At 47.9% G+C, this 24,674-nt stretch overlaps 1 protein-coding gene across 2 annotated transcripts in view; it reads left to right on the plus strand.

Annotated features, from left to right (window-relative positions):
• LOC147111398 (uncharacterized) overlaps nt 1-24,674 on the plus strand; it is a 291,247-nt gene that overhangs the window by 258,191 nt on the left and 8,382 nt on the right. Inside the window, exons 44-49 of one of the 2 annotated variants that reach the window (XM_085998358.1) lie at nt 3,060-3,132; nt 12,115-12,186; nt 12,328-12,447; nt 12,846-12,944; nt 22,262-22,474; nt 23,612-23,789. In XM_085998358.1, coding sequence (XP_085854484.1) covers nt 3,060-3,132; nt 12,115-12,186; nt 12,328-12,447; nt 12,846-12,944; nt 22,262-22,474; nt 23,612-23,789 — 755 coding nt within the window. Of the gene's footprint in view, nt 1-3,059; nt 3,133-12,114; nt 12,187-12,327; nt 12,457-12,845; nt 12,945-22,261; nt 22,475-23,611; nt 23,790-24,674 lie in introns of those variants that run through there. The other variant, XM_085998359.1, reaches the window with a different exon arrangement.

A 24,674-nucleotide genomic window follows, 5' to 3' on the forward strand; every position in this document is an offset into this window, starting at 1 on the left:
GCTACCCTGCTGTGCAAAAGAAAAGCAGAGTAAGGAACTGAGACAGAGACTTCAACTGTTAAAGCTGAAACAGAAATCATACTATGACAAGTCATCCAAAACTCTGAAACCATTGACAAGGGATGATGTTGTCAGGATTGAGGATCCAGATGCATGGAACAGGAAAGCTACAGTTCTTGAGGAAGTAGGACAAAGGTCATATACACTGTTAGAACTGAGGAAGGACAGATTCTCAGGAGGAACCGCCGTTCCCTCCTAAAAACACAAGAGACTATCCAAGAGTAAATCGATGACAATGCCGCAACTGAATCTTGTCACTCACCACCAGAACAATCTAACACAAACACACATACAGGCTCTCATGAAAACACATCAGACTTACCCGTGCTGAGAAGATCCACACGTGAAGTAAAAAAGCCTGATAGACTTAATCTTTGAATACAAAGAAAACTATATTGAAAATGTATTGACTGTTGTGAAGATGTTTATGTCGTTATGATTGATTGATATTGATTGATACTGATTTTGTTTAACCTCAAAGAAAGGGAGATGTAATGATCAGTAACATATCATTCTGGAATGGTACACTAGGTGGAGCTGTATGGATATAAGAGTGGGCTACCCATGATGCACTAGGTTACCCACAAGGCAGTAGTCAAGATGGATGGCTGCACACGAAGTCCACATGACTGAATAAAGTGACTAGCTCAAGCTGGCTGTTCATAATAAGAATGTTTATTTATTTATGAACATATAACACTCAGGTGACTGATGAGTCCAATGCGGGACCTACAGTCTTTGTCACAGGTGGGGCAGACGGTGGTTGAAGGGGCGGGTGGGTGGGGTACTTGGGTTGACGTGCGCTCCTTGCGCTGTCTGCGCTTGGCTTCTGCTTGCTCCCGGCGAAGAGACTCGAGGTGTTCGGCGCCTTCCCGGATGCTTCTCCTCCACTTTGTGCGGTCTTGGGCCAAGGATTCCCAGGTGTCGGTGGGGATGGTACACTTTTTCAAGGAAGCTTTGAGGGTGTCCTTGAAGCATTTCCTCTGCCCACCTGGGGCTCTCTTGTCGTGCCGGAGCTCCGAGTAGCGCACTTGTTTTGGGAGTCTCATATCGGGCATGCGGACGATGTGACCCGTCCATTGGAGCTGATCGAGCGTGGTCAAAGCTTCGATGCTGGGGATGTTGGCCTGAGCGAGAGCACTGACGTTGGTGCACCTATCCTGCCAATGGATTTGCAGGATCTTGCGGAGGCAGCGTTGGTGGTACCTCTCCAGTGCTTTGAGGTGCCTGCTGTACATGGTCCATGTCTCTGAGGCATACAGCAGGGCGGGTATCACTGCTGCTCTGTAGACCATGAGCTTAGTGCTGGGTTTGAGGTCCTGGTCTTCAAACACTCTCTTCCTCAGGCGACCGAAGGCTGCACTGGCACACTGAAGGCGGTGTTGGACTTCGTCGTCGACATCTGCCCTTGTTGACAGTAGGCTCCCGAGGTATGGAAAGTGGTCCACGTTGTCCAAGGCCTTGTCGTGGATTTTGATAATCGGGGGGCAGTACTGTGTGGCAGGGGCAGGTTGGTAGAGGATCTTTGTCTTACGGATGTTTAGTGTAAGGCCCATGCTCTCGTATGCTTCGGTGATAGTTTGGAGTTCGACCTCAGAGTGAGCGCAGACGCAAGCGTCGTCTGCATACTGTAATTCAACGACAGAGGATGGGACAACCTTGGATCTCGACTGGAGGTGACGGAGGTTGAACAGTTTCCCGTTTGTTCTGTAAATTAGCTCCACTCCAGTGGGGAGCTTTCTACGCAACTGTCGACACGATGGAGTCATTTTCACCATCGTCACTTGGGCTGTTAACTGGGGTAACGAATCATCTGCCCGTTAGAGAACCCACCCGATTAAATAACACCAGGTGAGCTCTATAACATCCAACCAGATGGGTTTTTATGAGAATCCGGTAGATTCATGGTCACCATTACCAATACTAGCTTTTTATTCCAGATTTATTTAATTAACTGAATTTAACTGTAAATTTGATTAGAACTCCTGTCTCTGGAGCATTCGCCTATGGATTAGTAGTCTAGTAACATGACCACTGTGCTACTGTTCCTAGGTTCCTAAGTGCTGATGGGTCAGTTTGCCGAGTGATGCAGGTTTAATATGTTCCGTCCTCAAATGTTGTCCTCAAACTAATTTTGAAAGAAAAGTAATTCTGGTTGTGATGTGGGTCCTCTCCACAAAGTATGAGAAATGCCTGACGGAGAGGACACCATCAAACGTGGGAACAATATCGCCCGCTGAATTAGGGAGGTGAACAATTGGAAGTGGTGATGGTACAGCATGAAACAAGTCTGTAGGAACAGAGATTAAATGATTTGTATGTTCAGTGGTGATTGTCTTTCCTGGAGTATAGACACTGCGATCAGTTCTGGGCCCCGCACCTCAGGAAGGATATATTGGCCTCGGAGGGGGAGCACCGCAGATTCACCAGAATGACACCGGGGCTAAAAGGGTTAAATTACGAGGACAGGTTGCACAGACTGGACTTGTATTCCCTCGAGTTTAGAAGATTAAGGGGTGATCTGATCGAGGTGTTTAAGATGATTAAAGGAGTTGATGGGGTCGAGAGAGAGAAACTATTTCCTCTGGTGGGGGGAGTCCAGAACAAGGGGGCAGAACCTTAAAATTAGAGCCAGGCCGTTCAGGGGTGATGTCAGGAAGCACTTCTTCACACAAAGGGTGGTGGAAATCTGGAACTCTCTCCCCCCAAAAAGCTGCTGAGGCTGGGGGTCAATTGAAAATTTCAAACCTGAGATTGGTCATTTTTTGTTAGATAGGAGTATTAAGGGTTACGGAAGCAAGGCGGGTAGATGGAGTTAAGATACAGATCAGCCATGGTCTAATAGAATGGCAGAACAGGCTCGCGGGGCTGAGTGTTCCTCGGTTTCTACAATGAACTCTGAAAAGATTGACAATGATGGCGACGGATAATGTGAAGCCATAAGGCAGATGGTGATTGGTTTTGTCCAGCGTGATTAACCGTGGATTGTTTCCCCACAGGGTAGTGCTGGTCAACCTGGAGTGCCAGGACTGAAGGGTGAATCGGGACCTCATGGAGTTCCAGGCTTCATTGGTTAGTTAATGACTCACTCAAGTAATAAAGTACTAGTCTAGCACTCTTAAAGTACATACGGTGACAAAGATCAGAGCTGGATTACGTGAGTTAACATGTTAAGCACAAACCTTTGACATTAATGCTCACTGCATGGTATCCTTGAAATGCACGGGACTAGAGGGAATGTAAAAAGAAAAAAGAAAAACTCACATTTCTATCGCGCCTTTCACAACCTCAGTATGTCCCAAAGCGTTTTACTGAAGTGTGGTCACTGTTGTAATGTATAAGATGCTGAGGGGGCTTGACAGGGTGGATACTGAGAGGATGTTTCCCCTCGTGGGGGAATCTAGAACTCTGGGGCACCGTTTCAGAACAAGGGGTCGCTCATTTAAAACAGAGATTAGGAGGAATTTCCTCTCAGAGGGTCGTGAATCTTTGGAATTCTCTGCCCCAGAGAGCTGTGGAGGCGGAGTCATTGAATATATTTAAGGTGGAGATAGACAGATTTTTGAACGATAAGGGAGTCAAAGGTTTATGGGGAGCGGGCAGGGAAAGTGGAGTTGATGCCAAGACCAGATCAGCCATGATCTTATTGAACAGCGACGCAGGCTCGAGGGTCCGAATGGCCGACTCCTGCTCCGATATCTGATGTTCTTATGAAACACGACAGCCTATTTGCATACAGCAAGATCCCACAAACAGCAGTGTGATAATGACCGGATCATCTGTTTTAAGGATGTTGGTTGAGGGATAAACATTGACTGGGACCGGGGTGAACTCCCCAGCTCTTCTTTAAAATGGTGCCGTAAGATCTTTTACATCCACCTGAGAGGGTGGACGGGGCCTTGGTTTAACATCTCATCTGAAAGACGGCACTTCCCTCAGCACTGCTCTGGGAATGTCATCCTGGATTATGGGCTCGTGTCTCTGGAGTGGGACTTGAACCCACAACCTTCTGACCCAGAGGCGAGGGTGCTGCCCACTTTTTTATATATTATACTTTATTGAACATTAAGAACATTTACAACATCGTGATCATTTCATTGTATGATACAAATCAATTCCACCGCTCTGCACAGCCATTCCGCCACCACATTTTAACATCAAAACCTGAAGTTTAATTTGTCACCTGTAACATATATTAATCGATTGTACTTTAAAAATTGGTTGTAAAATACTGTCCTTAAATTCCTTTCTGAATAAAACATCCACAGAGCCGTATAATGATCTTTTAGCTTATATTTAAAATACTCTTTTAGATTGATTCTCCTCCCCTTAAAAAACAGAGCATTCCTTCTTTGGACAATCACAAATCTAGCCAAACTGAACATTAAATTAATTGCCGCTCCGCTAGACTCTGGCAGACTCTCCTGCAATCCCCATCTCAAAATTGAGTCCCACGGGATTCCCATTCTCGCTCTTCGGTCCCCACCCAGCAAAAAAGCTTCACACAACTGTCGAACATAGTACTTAAAGTCATTTAACTGCGGACATAACACCAGTAAATGGGACAGAGTCTCATCCCGTGTCCCACACATTGGGCAAGTTGCCGCCTCCACTCGTCCAATCTTGCACAAGACCGTCATGGTAAAAATCCGGTTATGAGCCAATTTGAAATCCAGTTCAATCCATTCTGGGCATTTAAAATTCACCCACACTCCCTTCCAAATCCTGTTGAAGTCCATCTGTGGGTATATACTCTGCCAAAACTCCTGACCAGCAGGTGTCTTGAATCTCCATTCTCTGAATACCTCATAGAAATCTCGAGTATTACAGTTGTCAAATTGGACCAACTCTCCCCCTTTCTCCAGTACAAAGCTTGGAAAAGCAGGACGCATTTTACTTCCTTTGGAGATTTCCGCATTTATTTCTTCCATCCAATCCTGTGGCATTGCCCTCACAATCTTCTCATACATGATCGCTATTGCTTTTCCTTCTACCTCCTGATCCTCCTCCCACACCATGTCCCTCACTATCGCTTCCGGCAACCAACCTGGAATTACCTCGTATAATACATCTTTCACAGATATAATCCCAGCTTTTATAAAAGCTTGATTAAATAAAACCTCTCCTTTGATGTTGACCCACCTGTTCAAAAATAAGGGCTGTTCTAAAAATTCCTCAGCCCCCTTGGGCATAAACTGCACACCCTTTAAAAATTGGGCAAGTCTCTACAACCCCCTTATAAAACCTAGGGAGAAGTTTAATCGATTTCAAAAACATATTATTGTGTTCCATATACAATATCCCCTGCCCTCCTATCCCACTTCATTTTTAAAAATGCTCAAAACAACTCTTCCAAAAACTTCTATTTGACTTCTGAAGAAATCTCTTCACCCATTTGATTCTAAAGGATTTCTTCTTCAAATCAATACCTGGAAAATTGAGTCCTCCCTGATTTCTCCGTCCAATGATGGTATTGTATGCCACCAAGGCTGGTTTCCCTTCCCATAAAAACCTCACACAAGCCTCTCGGATGGACTTTTCCGCCCACTCAGGAATATCCTCCACCGTCAATAAGTACCATAGCTTAGATAGCAGGAGAGCAGACACCACTGTCGCTCTTCCTTGCACTTTCAACCACCTTCTTTCCCATCTTCCCAAAATCTTTTTAATTTTCATAACCTTCGGTTCCCAATTTAATCGATCCACTTCATCCCTGTCTTTCTTGCACCCCCAGAACTTCCAAAACCTCCACCACCTTAAAGGGACATTCCCCCAACCATTCCCCCCTACCCCTCCCTGCAACCAGGCATTGGGACTTACTATAATTCACTCTGGCTCCTGAAGCTCTACAATATTCCTCCACTACCTCCATAGCTTTCCTCACTGACTCCCCATTTCTCAATGTTAAGGTTGTGTCATCTGCATATTGGTGTATCACCGACACCAGCCCAGAACTGGGGACCACAATCCCAACTACACCTTGTTTCTTTCGCATCATGTAACCTAATGGTTCTGCTACCAATGTGTACAACAATGGGGACAGGAGACAACCCTGTCTCACTGATCTCTGTATCGGAAAATACTTGGAAAAAAAACCATTACATTTAATGCAGCTAAATATGTTTGAATAAAAAATCCTTATCCACTGAATGAAATTTTCCTTGAAACCAAATGATTCCAAAACCTTCAATAAAAACTCATGAGAGACCCTATCAAAGGCTTTCTCTTGATCTATCTTTAATACATAAGCCTCCCTCCCACTCTCTTCCATGAGCTCTATCGCATCTCGGATTGAGACCACAGAGTCTGCGATGTCCCGGCCTATGACTCCATAGGACTGAGAGGGCCAAACTATCTCCGGTAACACCTCCTTCAAACGATTTGCCATAACCCTCGCCAAGATCTTATAATCCACATTTAATGGTGTGATGGGCCTCCAATTCTTCAGATCCCGTCTATCCCCTTTATTTTTATATAAGCTAAGCTTATGATACCTCTCCTCATAGATGGGGCCGGGCTTCCCTCAATTTTAATTTCCTTAAAAACTTCTAAGAGCAATGGACTTAAAATCTCGAAAAATTCTTTATAAAATTCTGCACTTAGTCCATCGGACCCTGGGCTTTTCCCCCCCTTCATTCCACTTATTGCTACTTTTATTTCCGCTAATCCTACTTCTTTGTCACACATGCTTCCCTCATCCTCCTTTAAACCCTCTTCAATAAAAGCAGTAACCTTCTCCATCGCCAAATTGGAAATGTCTTCTTTTGTATATAACTCTTGATAAAAGCTGCTAGCTGCCTCTAAAATCTCCCCACTTTCATGAATGATCTTCTCCCCAACCTTCAACTCTTCAATTAACGATAATCTCTGTCGCAGCTTCTCTTGCTCTAGAAAATATCTAGTGCATCTTTCGCCCTCCAATGCATCTCTAGCCTTTGCACGGAGAATGGCCCCCTTGCATTTTTCAGCTTGCAATAATTCCCACTCTTCCTTTAGCACCCGGAACTTAGTCTCAGCTCCCTTATCCCCTCTGTCAACTGCTTTACAGACATCCATAAACCTTTTGTTTATATTCTCTTCTCGACGCCGGTTAGCTGCCACCCTCTTTTTCCCATAACGTACCGAAAAAACTTTTACCTCATATTTGAAATTGTCCCACCAAACTCTTCTTTCTTTCAAGAACAAAGGTTCCTTCCGAGCATTCTTTATTATATTTATAATCCCTTCTTTATAAGCAATTTCTTTCAGGTATTGATTGTTTAAAATCCACACCCCTGAACCGATCTTAACTCTGCTGTTCCTAATTCTAAGAACCAAAGCCGAGTGATCACTAAAAAATACTTTTTTATAATAAATCTCCATCACCTCCGAACTTAACCCTTCCCGCATTAACACAAAATCTATTCAGCTCTGTTTTAAAACATCACCCACCCAACCTGATCTGGAGAACTCCCTTTTATGGGGTTCCGGTCCCTCCATAAGTCTCTCAAATTTAAATTTGACATCATTTTTACAATCATCCCTCTGGAGTTATCATCCTTAAAGGTCATCTGGGCTGAAATGTTCATCCGAGATAAAAATACATTAAAATCCCCCACTATACAAGGATTTTCCACCTCTGCCGCTTCAGTGAATAACCCCCGAAAAAACTCGCGATGCTTGCAATGGTCGTTCGGTGCATAGGTATTAAAGAGATCGCAATTAAATCCCTTCATTTTTACCCTTAGCCATAAAAATCTCCCCTCAGTGTCCTTGTCCACCAAGGCAACGTTCTCTTTTATGGACGGACTCACCAAAACAGCCACCCCTCTACGGTTATTGTTTGCACAACTTGCAAACACCTCTCCCTTCCAAACCTTCTGAACTCTTTCTAGAATATCCTCATCCCAAAAGGTTTCTTGCAGCCACAACAAGTCCGAACCTTTAAAACCCTGCAACAACTGCTGCAATTTCTTCTCACCCCTCAGTCCGTTCATATTAATCGAGACCAATGTAATCATGGCTCAAAAGAAGGGAAGTATGCCCGATAATCTCCCCATCATTTAATCTCTGGCTCTTCCCTCCTCTCATGCTCCTTCTCAACTTTTCGGGCAGCTGTTGCTTTTTCCTGCAGCCTCCGGCTCTTTTTCCCCTCCTGTTTAAACTTTCCCTGCTGTTTCAGCCTCTTCCTTGCATTAAGTTTGGGCCCAGGAGCTGCCCTTTCTCCCTCCTTCTGCCCCTCACTAACCTTTCCCTTTTCACATGATGCCACCTCATCTCCGACTTCCATGTCTCTGTCCCCCTCTAATTCCTCACACTCAAGCTCTTCTGCAACCCCCTGTGCCTGCTCCCCGTCAGATACATAATCCTGCTCCCAGTCAGATACTTCATCTCCCATAGACAGTCTTCCTGCTATCGCAGTTTCTCCCACTGTGCCGCTCCCTTCGACCACATCTCCACCTCTGACCCTTGCACCCTGTTCCTGCTCTCCATGGGGCAATGGCACACCTAAATTGTTCCCTTCTGACGTCTCTATCTCGCCGATCCCATCCTGCTGTCCCTTTAAGGCTCCTGCCTCTTGCACCCTCTCCCCGTCCTGCCCCCTCCCGCTCATCAAGATATCCGACTCCCCGCCTCTCCCCGAAGCACCCACATCCACCACACACCCCACTCCCGCCTCTTCTCCCCCCGCAGACACCAGTCTCCCCAGGGGGAGCTGAACTGCACTAAGGCTCGAGTCTGCACTCGACCCTCGCTGCCCGCTGCTGTCTTTGTTCCCCTCCACAGCCCTCGTCGTGTTTTCCACCATCTCCATCCCGTTCTCCACTCCGCTATCCTCTGCCTCTTCCTGTGCTCCTTTCTCCTTCATTTTACCGGCTGTGTCCTCCGACTGCAGCGCTCCTCTGGCCGTTCCACACTCATCTCCTGCTCCTTCTCCCATCTCCTCATCACTCATATCGCTCCCTTCTGCCACACACTCACAGCGGGTGGGGCCTTTACGACACACCCCACAGCTCTCCGCCTTGCAGCTCCGAGCAATGTGTCCTGACTCACCACAATTGTAACAATACAGGTCTGGACAGTTTCTTACGAGATGGTCATGTCCAAGACAATAATAGCACACCTTTAATTGGTTATCATGCAGCACACGAAAGTACTGCACTCCTTCCAGTGTCTCGAACTTCATACTGTACGGCAATGACCTCACCCCCTCTGGGAACCGCACCTTTACATACCGGGTTCCGTCTGCTACCTGTGTTCCCGGATAATACCTCCTCTTTATTGCAGAACAGATTTTTATGTCCCACAACTCCAACTTCTTGCTTAGTACTTCATCCTCAATGTAAACTGGCAAGTTTAAAAATGAAACCACCAGCTCCTCTGAATATAGCAGAGTCACCTCCAAGAATTTCTCACCAACTTTCAGACTGAGTAACAGTCTTTCCACCTCCTCACGACCACTGACCGTCACCTCGAATCCCACATTTGGCTTAGGTCGGCAGGCAAAGCAGCTTCCCTCGCCACAGTCCTCATGAACCGCCTGGATAATATCCCAAGCTCGAATCTTCTTATCCTCACACTGCACCACCACCGTGTTTTCTTTACCAAACCTCCTGGGGTCCCGGCCCAAATCTTTGGGCCTTTTTTTTTTCCTTTCCCACCACAGTTTCTTCCCTGATTAAATTCCTCTCGGGAACATGGTCCTCTGAGGGGCCCGGTACTCCGGACCCCTCAGCAGCCATCTGGCTGTTTTTGTGGGCTCAAAAGGCCCTAAAACCTGAAAACCAAAACCCACCACCAACTTTTTACAAAACTCCCTCCAACTCCCAGCTGCAATCAGGCAACCAGTAACACCTGCTCACTCCTAGCCCCTCCCACTGAGAGTGTGCTGCCCACTGAGCCATGGCTGACACAACCTTTAACACTCTCAGATACGTGTACTTGGGTAGATTGCGTGCTCCCAGCTTGGAGTTCCATGCCATATTGTGATTTGCCTCTCTGCCCTGGAAGCAAATCTCACAGGCAGTGACCCTCAGGAAATCCTGACCGGCCACTGACGGTTTCACCAGGTGCATTCCTGGCTGCCAGTGAGTGAATCACGGAATCACCGCGTTGGGAATTTGGAGTGTGGGGGGTCATCAGTGGGTCCTGCAGGATTGTTATCTGACCTCCAAGCCTGAATTCCCCGTCTGCACCACCAGTGTGCAAAGGTCTGAGTAACACAAGCAGCAACAGCTGATGGGGCCCTCGCCTCGTTCCTCCTGGGCATTTGGGACATTGACTGTATAACCTCCGCTTTATATAGAACTGTTGGAGCAAATGGTTTTGATCTTTACTCTGCAGTTCTTGTCTCATCACTGATGAACATTACGGATGTCAGAGTAGAATTTTCCCTGCAGAGCTTGTAAGGAAAATAGTGCAGGCTGTATACGGGGCGTGTGATGTCCCCAGCCCAATATTCATCTCCCAAACCCACCCAGGTGGTGCTTTACAACCAAACACTGAAGAGGAAACTCAGCCCTAACGTATTTTATAGAGTGTTTGAGGGAATGTTCATGATATAATGGAGTTTTGATAATGGCCCAGTTTTTGTACTTAAGCCCAAACTGGCATTGAGCGCTGTTACGCTGGAACTCCCTCCCTAACCCTCTCCGCCTCTCTACCTCTCTCTCCTCCTTTAAGACGCTCCTTAAAACCAACCTCTTTGACCAAGCTTTTGGTCACCTGCCCTAATTTCTCCTTATGTGGCTTAGTGTCAAATCCTTTGTGTTATAACACACCTACATTAAAGGTGCTATATAAACACAAGTTTTTGTTGTTACATGCAATGTCCAACACTGAAATGAGGCAGCTTTCGCTACGCCCAGGTACAGAAGTAATAATCCCTGATCTATATACTTTAGTATTATATATACGGAGATAACTCAGCCCAAACATGTCCTCGCCTCGTGTCTAGGTCTGTTGTAGACTCATTGATAGAGATTGATCGCTGTGATTGGTCAATAACTCCATTATCATTGGACCGTGGGACTGCCAGGATTGAAACATACAAGATTCTGAGAGGGATTGACAGGGAAGATGCTGAGAGGATGTTTCCCCCTGGCTGGAGTGTCTAGAACTAAGGGTCATAGTCTCAGGATAAGGGGTCGGCCATTTAGGACTGAGATGAGGAGGAATTTCTTCACTCAGAGGCTGGTGAATCTTTGGAATTCTCTGCCCCAGAGGGCCGTGAATGCTGAATCGTTGAGTATATTCAAGGCTGAGATCGATAGATTTTTGGACTCTAGGGGAATCAAGGGATATGGAGATCGGGCGGGAAAGTGGAGTTGAGGTCGAAGATCAGCCATGATCTTATTGAATGGTGGAGCAGGCTCGAGGGGCCGAATGGCCGACTCCTACTAATTCTTAGGTTCTTATGGATGGTAGGTGGTGATCTAGATGGAGCTTGGTCTTTTATCACCCAGTAATTCCTAGGCTCCAAAGTACCTGCTGGCTAAACTGTGAAACTCGATCTTCTCTAATCTGTCTTCATATTTCATCTCTTTGACACCAGGAACTGCTTTTGTTTCGATTCGCTGTACCCTCTTCTAAAGCAAGACTGACATATAGACTAAAAATAGGAGCGTTGTACACATATAAACCTCTGCACTGTCAGCTGCCTCCCTCTTTAATTCAGTAGTGGGAGCCTGGATTAGCAGTGTGACCAATCAGAGGCAGCGGAGGGGTCGAGAGAAGTGGTAGTGAGGTAGAGCTGGGTGTCGTCAGTGTACATGTGGAAACTGACGCTGTGTTTTCGGATGATGTCACCAAGGGGCAACATGTAGATGAGAAATAGGAGGGGCCAAGGATAGATCCTTGGGGGACACCAGAGGTAACGATGTGGGAGCGGGAAGCGAAGCCGTTAGGGGAGATTCTCTGGCTACGATTAGATAGATAAGATCACCTAGTGAAATGCACCGTAACACCTTTATATCCATGGTTACTTTTTAGATGCTTGATTTCCAGCTTAAATGTGGAGATTTTCAAATTTGAAACCAAGTATGTGTAACATTATTTTCACAAATGTCTTTTTAGGAATGAAAGGTACTTCAGGGCCGCCTGGATTTCCAGGGATTCAGGGCGAGGGAGGGCCACCCGGACAACTAGGTAAATATCTCTTGTTCCTTTTCTATTTCGCTCTCAAACCCCAATTGGACCATCGCGGCATTTTATGAGTTTAAATTGAAAGTCTGCTTCAGACCATTGCACGCTGGGTGTTTCACACACGATGCGATGCTTCGTTAACAGGTCCACCGGGTCCTGTTGGACCACAAGGCCCTCTACAGATAGTGAAGGGAGATCCCGGATTGCCTGGTCGGCCAGGAGAAGACGGAGCAAAGGGATATCCCGGGTTTCCTGGCGTTAAAGGTGATGTATGTAAGCAAATATTCCTAACCATGCGATACGGAGTGCCGGAAAAAATCAGTCGCACTTTCGGTGGGAGGCTGGAGACCCTCCTGCTTAGCCCCACCCACAGGTCACGAGGTGCGTCGTGTGCTACATGTGGTTTACTGCGAGTGCCTGGACACAACAGGTGAGACTCGCTGCCAGGAGGGCAGAGCCGGGAAATGATCTCCTTTGCGTCGCACCATTAACAAAACAAAATATTCAAATCCCTGCATGGCCTCGCCCCTCCCCTATCTCTGTAACCTCCTCTAACCCTACAATCTTCTGAGAACTCTGGCCTCTTGTGCATCCCCCTATAGAGAGGGTAACTACAGAATTTCAGGAGCATTCATTACTGTCTTAATCTATTGCCCACGCAGGACTGCTTGGCCCAGTTGGAAATCCTGGTGAAGAGGGGGCTCCTGGCTTTGATGGGAGACCAGGACTGAAAGGAGAACTTGGCCCATCTGGTCCAACAGGTAAGAATTGCTTTAGAAGTTAAAGCTCAGAAAGAGGTCACTTGGGACTATGGGACTATTACTCATTTTGGTGTTATCAATAAGTGAAATTGATTATCTTTCATGGTATGTTGAGCCGTACGAGTTACTCTGGTTCCGGCTCAGAGTTGCGTATGTTCCTGATTTTCTGGAGAAGTAAGATGAGTGACTAGAAAAGCAGACCAGAGATCTGTGCAATCTACCCTCTGTGACTAGCTGGGCATAGAGATTTGCACCAGTCTTAAAAAGAACTTGTTTCGAGAAACTACAGGCATAACATGAGGCCGAGTGTGGATTGCTGGCTCATGGGTAGAATCCAGCACAGTCACTATGGATCCCTTTCACTGCCTGCTCCTCCAATCAGCTGTTCGTTGTGCTACAAAGGTGGTGGAGTTGGGAGGAGTTTTGCTTTTCTTTGGCGGGCCTGTTACTTGAGCTTGATGGAGATTGGCCTTTAATGGGAGGAAATCTGGGGATAAAGACATTCAGTTCTCAGTAAGGTCTTCAAAAGTGAACCAAATTCCAGTTCCGTTCAAATCACATTCGAACCTATGAGAAAATAAACTTATTTACACTATTGTTATTTTAAATCAAACCGAATGGGCTTGTTAATTGAGTGTTAATGGCTTGTTAATGGTTTAAGGCATCGTTAATGACTTGTTAATGTGGTCATCTCTCAATCAAGGTTGGGTAAACATTGACCCTAATCATTGTCTCCAGTCACTGTCACAAACGCCCTTCCCACTGACTCAATCCCTCTCCCAGGCCACTGTCTGAGGCTGATCGAGACCGCTCACAACCTTGGTGTCCTATTTGACCCTGAGATGAGCTTCTGATCCCATATCCATGTCATCACCAAGACCGCCTACTTCCACCTGTGTAACATCGCCCGTCTCCACCCCTGCCTCAGCTCATAGGCTCATACAATGGTTACAGCACAGAAGGAGGCCATTCGGCCCGTCGAGCCAGTGCAGGCTTTCTGCGAGAGCACTTCAGCGAGTCCCACTCCCCCGCCCTTTCCCCATAGCCCTGAAAATGTATTTCCTTCAGATACTTATCCAACTCCCTTTTGAAAGCTCTGATTGAATCTGCCTCCACCACCCTCTCAGGCAGGGCATTCCAAATCATAACCACTCGCTGTGTAAAAAAGTTTTTCTTACGTCGCCTTTGGTTCTTTTGCCAATCACCTTAAATCTGTGTCCTCTGGTTCTCGACCCTTCCGCCAATGGGAACAGTTTCTCTCCATCTACTCCCCTCATGATTTTGAACACCTCTATCACATCTCTGCTCAATCTTCTCTGCTCCAAGGAGAACAACTCCAGCTTCTCCAGTCTATCAACATAATTGAAGTCCCTCATCCCTGGAATCATTCTCATAAATCTTTCCTGCACCCATAATAATAATAATTCAACTTTATTGTCATTGTACAAGTACATGAACAACGAAATGTGATCTTGCAAGCTCCCATGAGTCCAGTACAAATAACATTAACATTAAATGTGAATAGCACCGTCCTGGGAGAAGCAAAGCCGCTGCGTCTGTGCGCGCCGCCATTCCATTTCCACTATTCCTCCTGTCCAACAATCTTCAGCCCACTGCCCGGGCCTGCTCACCAGCCACCCCTCCTGGGGCTCCTTCCATGACCTTCTCACCAACTGCCCCTCCTCAGGGCTCCTTCTGTGACCTTCTGCACCTGGTCCTCCCTGATGGTCACCCCTCCAGGTACTAACCAGGCCTGGCTCTGCTTAGCTTCCAAGCCTTGCCAGTGACCCTGTCCCTCATCCCAGGAACAGGCCCTCTCTAAGGCCTTCACATCCTTCCTAAAGTGCGATGCCCAGAATTGGACACAATACTCCAGTTGGGGCCGAACCAGTGTTTTATACAGGTTCATCATCATTTCCACACTTTTGTACTCTATACCTCTATTTATGAAGCCCAGGATCCCGTAAGCCTTTTTAACTGCTTTCTCAACCTGCCCTGCCACCTTCAACGATTTGTGTACACATACCCCCAGGTCTCCCTGTTCGTGCACCCCCTTCGAGATTGTACCATTTAGTTTATATTGCCTCTCCTCATTTCTACCAAAATGTATCACTTCACACTTTTCTGCATTAAATTTCATCTGCCACGTGTCCGCCCATTCCACCAGCCTGTCTATGTCTTCCTGAAGTCTATCACTATCCTCCTCACTGTTCACTACACTTCCAAGTTTTGTGTCATCTGCAAATTTTGAAATTGTGCCCTGTACACCCACGTCCAAGTCATTAATATATATCAAGAAGAGCAGTGGTCCTAGAACCGACCCCTGGGGAACACCACTGTATACCTTCCTCCAGTCTGAAAAACAACCGTTCACCACAACTCTCTGTTTCCTGTCACTTAGCCAATTCCGTATCCATGCTGCCACTGTCCCTTTTATTCCATGGGCTTCAACTTTGCTGGCAAGCCTATTATGTGGCACTTTTGTCAAACACCTTTTGGAATTCCATGTACACCACGTCAACCGCATTACCCTCATCAACCCTCTCTGTTGCCTCATCAAAGAACTCAATCAAGTTGGTTAAACACGATTTGCCTTTAACAAATCTGTGCTGGCTTTCCTTAATTAATTCACGCTTGTCCAAGTGACTGTTAATTTTGTCCCTGATTACTATTTCTAAAAGCTTCCCCACTAGCGAGGTTAAACTGACTGGCCTGTAGTTGCTGGGTTTATCTTTACACCCTTTTTTGAACAATGGTGTAACATTTGCAGTTCTCCAGTCCTCTGGCACCACCCCCGTATCTAAGCAGGATTGGAATATTATGGCCAGTACCTCTGCGATTTCCTCCCTCAATTTCCTCAGCATCCCATCCGCTCCTGGTGATTTATCTACTTTAAGTACAGCCAGTCTTTCTAATAGCTACTCTTTATCAATTTTTATCCCATCAAGATTCTCCACTACCTCCTCCTTCACTATGTCCATGGCAGCATTCTCCTCCTTGGTGAAGACAGATGTAAAGTACTCATTTAGTACCTCAGCCGTACCCTCTGCCTCCATGCGTAGGTCTCCTTTTTGGTCCCTAATCGGCCCCACCCCTCCTTTTGCTACCCTTTTACTATTTATATGCCTATAGAAGATTTTTGGATTACCTTTTATGTTGGCTGCCATTCTATTCAAATTCAAATTCAAATTCAAATCGCTTTATTGGCATGATAAGGTACATCTTATGTTGCCAAAGCATCATAATACATTTATGGTTGAACACATAAACGCAGTTCTATTCATAGTGTATAAACAGGTATTTCCCTGAGTGTATAAATATACAATCGCATTATTTATATATACTCTTTTCTTAGTTTACTGGTTGTCCCTCTGTTCATGGCAAGCTGTAACATAGTGTGCCGCCAGTGTTACACAGCTTCTCTCCTCCCCCAGTAGGTATGGGAGTTTTTGGTTGTCATTCAGATTTCTGAATTCATGGCATATTTGTGAGAATTTTTGGTAGAAATTCTCCCTGATGTCCTGATATTTTCCACAGGCTGTGAGGAAGTGCATCTCTGTCTCCACTACTCCCTGACTGCAGTGAGAGCATATCCTGTCTTCTCTTGGCAGCCTGTTCTGCCTGTGTCTGCCTTTTTCGATCGCTAGGCTATGTTCGCTAAGTCTGTACCTTGTCAAGGTTCTTCTCAGTTTGTTATCCTTTACCATGGTCAGGTAATCAGCTATGTTGTATTGTCTGTTTAGGGCCAAGTAGCAATTGAGTTTGCTTTGGGTTTTTGTTGTTTCTGCCCAATATGTCAGATATTTTTCCTTTTGCTTAGCGACGATTGTGTTGGGTCGAATTCTTTGTGTTACCCTGTCACTGTCCTGGGGCTGGTTGTTGTTAGTATTGTTAGTAGTTACTTCACTGAGTCCCAGGACTAGTTGACTGAGGGTATTCTTCTTTATGGTCAGCTCTTGGCATTTCAGGGCGTCGTAGTGATAGCATTGGGGGTTGCTCATTTGTAGGTGATTCCAAAATTTGGTGGCTCTTTTTTGGATAGTGATTATTAATGGATATTGGCCTAGTTCCGCCCTGCATGCATTGTTTACTGTTTTCCTTTGAGTCCGGAGGATACTTTTACAGAATTCTGCATGTAGGATCTCAATTGGGTGTTTGTCCCATTTTGCAAATTCTTGTTGTGTTAGCGGTCCCCATACCTCACTGCCATAGAGTGCAATTGGTTCAATTACTGATTTGAAAATTTTGAGCCAAATGCTAATTGGGATTTCTATTTGGATTGATTTTTTGATGGCATAGAAAGCCCTTCTTGCTTTCTCTTTCAGTTCATTCACAGCCAGTTTTAAGTTTCCCGTAGAACTGATTTTTAAGCCCAAGTATGTGTAGTTAGTGGTTTGTTCAATTTTGGTTGTTCCTAGTGTGAAATTTATTTTGGGTCCCTGATGTTTGGATCTTTGCTGGAACACAAGGACTTTGGTTTTTTGGGGATTTATTGTCAGGGCCCAAGTCTGGCAGTACGACTCCAGCGGGTCCAGGTTCTGCTGTAGACCCTCCTTAGTTGGTGACAGCAGAACCAGGTCGTCTGCATATTCTCATACCCTCTCTTTGCCCCTCTTATTTTCTTTTTCACTTCTCCTCTGACCTTTCTAAATATAGCCTGATTCTCAGATGTATTTGCAACCTGAGATATGTCATATGTGTTCTTTCTCTGCTTCATCGTGTTCTCTATCACTTTTGTCATCCAGGGAGCCCTGACTTTATTTGCCCTGCCTTTCCCCCTAGTGGGAATGTACCTCAACTGTACCTGAACTATTTCCTCTTTAAAGGCAGCCCATTGTTCCACTACAGTTTTGCCTGCCAATCTTTGATTCCAGTTTACCCGGGCCAGATCCGTTCTCATCCCACTGAAATTGGCCTTCCCCCAGTTAAACATGTTTACTCTAGATTGCTCCCTGTCCTTTTCCATAGCTAATCTAAACCTTATGATACAATGATCACTGTTCCCTAAATGTTCACCTACTGACACTTGCTCCACTTGGCCTACCTCATTCCCCAGAACCAGATCCAGCAACGCCTCCTTCCTCGTCGGGCCGGAAACATACTGATCAAGAAAGTTCTCCTGAACACACTTCAGAAATTCTTCCCCTTCTCTGCCCTTAACACTATTATGATCCCAGTCTATATTAGGATAGTTGAATTCCCCCATTATTACTACTCTGTAGCTCTTGCACCTCTGTAACTTCTCTGCAAATTTGCTCCTCCATATCTTTTCCACTATTTGGTGGTCTATAGAATACACCTAGTAGTGTAATGGCACCTCTATTATTTCTTAACTCTAGCCATATAAATCCTGTCCTTGAGCCCTCCAGGACTTCCTCCCTCTCCAGCACTGTAACATTGTAGGAACGTGGGTTCCTAACTAAAAGACTGAGTTCTACTCAGACGATCAAACAAAATGAACTTTAATGAAACAAACAGGCTTTAACAATAAACTGCAGGATAACATCGAATGTAGGTCTGCTCTCTCTGGAAGCTCCACGAGGACTGCCCCTGCAGTTCTATGGCTGATGTCATGACGTCATCACGTTTTCCCGCCAGTGGGGGATCACGTGATGAATGGCGTGATGTCATCACATTTTAACCGCGCCGTTAAAGTAACCACACTCTGTACAGTTAAACAGCATAAATAAAGATACAGACTCAGACTGTAGCTAACATGTTGTTAAAGGAATTATGTACAAACGATTTGAGTCAGGCTGAATTCAGAGAGAATGTTTCCAATGGCCGGGGAGCACAGAACCAGGGGCCACAGTCTAAAAATAGCGGGCAAATCATTTAAAACAGAGATGAGGAAGAATTTCTTCACTCAAAGAGTGGTGAGCCTGTGGAATTCCCTGCCACAGAGGGCTGTGAAGGCTAATTCAATAAATATTTTCAAGAGAGAATTGGATATATTTCTGAAGGCTAAGGGGATTAAGGGTTACGGAGAAAAGGCAGGGACGGGGTACTGAACTGGTAAGATCAGCTATGATCTCAGACGAAGATCAGCCATGATCTCATTGAATGGCGGAGCAGGCTCGAAGGGCCGAATGGCCTACTCCTGTTCCTATCTCTATGTTTCTATGTTTCTATGAGTCCTTTGGTGGCTCCGCCACAACATTCTCCTTAACCAATACTGCCACACCACCTCCTATCTTTCCTTCCCTATCTTTCCTGAATACTTTATAACCAGGAATATTTAACACCCAATCCTGCCCTTTTTTGAGCCAGGTCTCAGTTACTGCCACAATATCATATTCCCGTGTGGCTATTTCCACCTGCAGCTCACCTACCTTGTTTACTACGCCTCATGCTTTCACGTACATACACTGTAAACCTATCTTAGACCATCCTGTATTCTTTCTTAGTTTGACCCCACCTAATACCTGCTGCTGAAACCCTCATCCCGTGCCTTTGTTACCTCCAGACTCGACTATTCCAACACACTCCTGGCCGGCCTCACAACTTCCACACTCCGTAATCTCCAGCTCATCCAAAACTCTGCTGCCCGTGTCCTAACTCGCACCAAGTCCCGTTCACCCATCACCCCCTGTCCTAACTCGCACCGAGTCCCATTCACCCATCACCCCCTGTCCTAACTCACACCGAGTCCCGTTCACCCATCACTCTCTGTCCTAACTCACACCGAGTCCCGTTCGCCCATCACCCCCTCTCCTAACTCGCACCGAGTCCCGTTCACCCATCACCCCCTGTCCTAACTCGCACCAAGTCCCGTTCACCCATCACCCCGAGTCTTAACTCGCACCGAGTCCCGTACACCCATCACCCCCTGTCCTAACTCACGCCAAGTCCCGTTCACACATCACCCCCTGTCCTAACTCGCACCAAGTCCCGTTCACCCATCACCCCGTCCTAACTCGCACTGAGCCCCGTTCACCCATCACCCCGAGTCTTAACTCGCACCGAGTCCCGTTCACCCATCACCCCCTGTCCTAACTCGCACCGAGTCCCATTCACCCATCACCCCCTGTCCTAACTCGCACCAAGTCCCGTTCACCCATCACCCCATGTCCTACCTCGCGCCAAGTCCCGTTCACCCATCACCCCCTGTCCTAACTCGCACCGAGTCCCGTTCACCCATCACCCCGTGTCCTAACTCGCACCGAGTCCCATTCACCCATCACCCCCTGTCCTAACTCACACCGAGTCCCGTTCACCCATCACCCCGTGCCCTAACTCGCACCGAGTCCCGTTCACCCATCACCCCCTGTCCTAACTCGCACCGATCCTGTTCACCCATCACCCCCTGTCCTACCTCGCACCAAGTCCCGTTCACCCATCACCCCCTGTCCTAACTCGCACCGAGTCCCGTTCACCCATCACCCCCTGTCCTAACTCGCACTGAGTCCCGTTCACCCATCACCCCCTGTCCTAACTCACACCGAGTCCCGTTCACCCATCACCCCCTGTCCTAACTCGCACCGAGTCCCGTTCACCCATCACCCCCTGTCCTAACTCGCACTGAGTCCCGTTCACCCATCACCCCGTGTCCTAACTCACACCGAGTCCCGTTCACCCATCACCCCGTGTCCTAACTCCCACCGAGTCCCGTTCACCCATCACCCCGTGTCCTAACTCACACCGAGTCCGTTCACCCATCACCCCCTGTCCTAACTCGCACCGAGTCCCGTTCGCCCATCACCCCCTGTCCTAACTCACACCGAGTCCCGTTCACCCATCACCCCGTGTCCTAACTCGCACCGAGTCCCGTTCACCCATCACCCCCTGTCCTAACTCGCACCCAGTCCCGTTCACCCATCACCCCCTGCCCTAACTCGCACCACGTCCCGATCGCCCACCACCCCCTGTCCTAACTCACACCGAGTCCCGTTCACCCATCACCCCCTGTCCTAACTCACACCAAGTCCCGATCACCCATCACCCCCTGTCCTAACTCACACCGAGTCCCGTTCACCCATCACCCCATGTCCTAACTCGCACCCAGTCTCGTTCACACATCACCCCATGTCCTAACTCGCACCGGGTCCCGTTCACCCATCACCCCCTGTCCTAACTCACACCGAGTCCCGTTCACCCATCACCCCCTGTCCTAACTCGCACCCAGTCCCGTTCACCCATCACCCCCTGTCCTAACTCGCACCGAGTCCCGTTCACCCATCACCCCCTGTCCTAACTCGCACCGAGTCCCGTTCACCCATCACCCCCTGTCCTAACTCGCACCGAGTCCCGTTCACCCATCACCCCCTGTCCTAACTCGCACCAAGTCCCGTTCACCCATCACCCCGTGTCCTAACTCGCACCGAGACCCGTTCACCCATCACCCCCTGTCCTAACTCGCACCGAGTCCCGTTCACCCATCACCCCCATCCTACCTCGCACCGAGTCCCGTTCACGCATCACCCCGTCCTAACTCGAACCGAGTCCCGTTCACCCATCACCCTCTGTCCTAACTCGCACCGAGTCCCCTTCACCCATCACCCCCTGTCCTAACTCGCACCGAGTCCCGTTCACCCATCACCCCCTGTCCTAACTCTCGCCGTGTCCCGTTCACCCATCACCCCGTGTCCTAACTCGCACCCAGTCCCGTTCACCCATCACCCCCTGTCCTAACTCGCGCCGAGTCCCGTTCACCCATCACCTCCTGTCCTAACTCACACCGAGTCCCATTCACCCATCACCCCCTGTCCTAACTCGCACCGAGTCCCGTTCACCCATCACCACCTGTCCTAACTCACACCGACTCCCGTTCACCCATCACCCCCTGTCCTAACTCACACCGAGTCCCGATCGCCCATCACCCCTGTGCTCGCTGACCTACATTGGCTCCCGGTCCAGCAACCCCTCGATTTTAAAATTCTCATCCTTTTTTTCAAATCCCTCCATTCTTTTGCCCCTCCCTATCTCTGTAACCTCCTCGAGCCCCACAACCCCCCGAGATCTGTGCACTCCTCTAATTCTGGCCTCTTTCGCATCCCCAATTTCCATCGCTCCACCCTTGGCTCTGGAATTCCCTCCCTAAACCTCTCCGCCTCTCTCTCCTCCTTGAAGGTGTTCCTTAAAACCTCCCTCTTTAACCAAGCCTGTCCTAATATCTCCTTCTGTGGTGTGTTCGGTGGCAAATTGTGTCTCATAACGCTCCTGTGAAGCACCTTGGGATGATTTACTACATTAAAGGTGCTGCATAAATGCAAGCTGTTGTTGTTCTAACACACATTGCGTAGACCATGTATGAAGAAAACACAACAGTTATCTTTCTTGTGTAGCTTAACTGCCTCATTTCCCTCTCTGTTTTTAAGGTGCAAGAGGATATCCAGGACCCGCCGGCCCGGAAGGGTCTCCTGGGCCTCGAGGGTTCCCCGGTCCCGGTTCAATAGCTCACGGCTTCCTCGTGACCCGACATAGCCAAACAACCGAGGTTCCCACCTGTCCTCCCGGGACATCGAAAATCTATGATGGGTTCTCGTTGCTTTATGTCCAGGGCAATGAAAGGGCTCATGGGCAGGACTTGGGTGAGTGACTGAAAGATATGATTTCCACCTCGGGCGCATTTCCTGAACTGGCGTTCCAGGCACACAGGCCGGGAATTTCCTCAGAGCTGCCCCCGTTCACCACCGTAACTTCACCGGAAGTGCGGTGCAAATCTTGTTTATGCGTAAGCGGGGGCCTGGAATTTGGATCCTGCCCGAATCAGGGCGCAATCCTGGTGCCGCACACGCCTCTTGAGGAGGCCCGATGGACGGAACGCGGGAAGTTGGTGCGCGGCCTCATTGGTTTATTGTTGGCAAGCTACAGGCGCTGATTGCGGCCCCAAGCACCACTCGCTAGTCCTGGGGGAATGAAGATCGTCCGGCTCTGACGCTGGCCCCGGTGGTAAGCAGAGTCTGGGCAGGGAGGGGAGCGAGACAATTGGGTGAAGGGGGCGCGCAATGGCCAGCAGCTGGAATTCAATGTGGAGCTGGGAGGAGCAGGAATTCCCTACAATAAGGTAAGTAAAAGCAATAAAGACTTGCCTTTCCAGTGGCAGCCTCCAGCGGCTCTTTCAGAACCGCTAGTTTGTCTGGCAAGCAGCTGAGCATACCGTACCTCAGCACGCAGCGCGCATACCGCGGTCAATCGCTAACAAACTTTGTAAAGCGGGCTTCAAACCGGCGTGGGACTCCCGATTTGCATACACAAGGGGTCTACCAGCAGTTTCAGGCTTGGGCCCAGTGCACCTACACAGGAGCCTTTACCAATATGGCAGGCAGCGCACTTCCGGTGCGGAAGGTCCGCCATAACTCGACGCTTTCGCGCCCATTTCACGCCTGTAAAAAAGGCGCGGCGCCGACAAATTTCAGGGCCAGTGTCTCCACGTGGCGGAGTGGGAGAATCTCCGAGGAAGTTCCAGGTCAGAGTACAGATGGGGTATGGAGACCAATGTGCCCTACCGATCTCCTGCAGGGGCAGTTGACCTCCGCATCCAGATTCCTGGTGCGTTGGAGCCGGCTGTATTTCGAGTGGGAATTGGTAAAAATCCTAGGAGTAATATTCATTGCCGCCGCCCATTGGGATACGCTCTGTTAGTTTGATCGCCCTGAGCGTCCAGTGACAGAGGCAGGTCCAGACCTGCGTTGCCTCTCCGCTAACCTTGTCCTTTCACCGTGCAGGCACAGCGGGGAGTTGTCTGCGAAGATTCAGCACCATGCCATTCCTCTTCTGCAACATCAACAACGTCTGCAACTTCGCATCAAGAAATGACTATTCCTATTGGCTGGCCACACCTGAACCAATGCCGATGAGTATGGCTCCTGTGATTGGTCAAACTATCAAGCCATTTATCAGCAGGTGAGACTGCAGATATTGCGGCACCATGTAAAGCACCACTGTTTGGATATTGACGTGAAAGGTAAAATATCACCATAACAAGAGGGCATAATCTCAGAATTACTGAATCTTACAGCACAGAAGGAGGCCATTCAGCCCATCGTGCCTGTGCCGGCTCTGTGAAAGAGCTCTCCAATTAGTCCCACTCCCCCCTGCTCTTTCCCCAGAGCCCTGCAAATATTTCCTTTTCAAGTATTTATCCAATTCCCTTTTGAAAGTTACTATTGAATCTTCTTCCACCGCCCTTTCAGGTGGCGCATTCCAGATCACAACAACTCGCTGCGTGAAAAAAACTCTCTTCATCTCCCCTCTGGTTCTTTTGCTAATGACCTTAAATCTGTGTCCTCTCGTTATTTCATTATCATTAGAAGAACAAATGGTTAAGGTAGACATTATGTTAAATTTGCTCACACAGATGGTTAAATGTTTTACCATAACTGGCTATTCACAAGCTTGATACCAGAGCGGAGAGGTTATAACTATCAGGAAAGATTGATCAGGCTGGGGCTGTTTTCCCTAGAAAAGAGAAGGCTGAGGGGTGACCCGATAGAAGTCTTTAACATTATGAAGGGGTGGCATAGTGGTTAGCACTGTTGCCTCACAGCGCCAGAGACCCGGGTTCAAATCCGGCCTCGGGCGACTGTCTGTGTGGAGTTTGCACATTCTCCCCGTGTTTGCATGGGTTTTCTCCGGGTGCTCCGGTTTCCTCCCACAGTCCAAAGATGTGCGGGTTAGGATGATTGGCTATGATAAATTGACCCTTAGTGTTAGTGGGATATGTGTTGGCGTGGGGGTTACGGGAATCGGGTGGGATATGTGTTGGTGCAGGCTCGATGGGCCGAAATG

Source organism: Somniosus microcephalus, chromosome 10, assembly GCF_052327205.1.
Source record: "Somniosus microcephalus isolate GS21.2 chromosome 10, FLI_Smic_1.0, whole genome shotgun sequence".
NCBI lineage: Eukaryota > Metazoa > Chordata > Chondrichthyes > Squaliformes > Somniosidae > Somniosus > Somniosus microcephalus.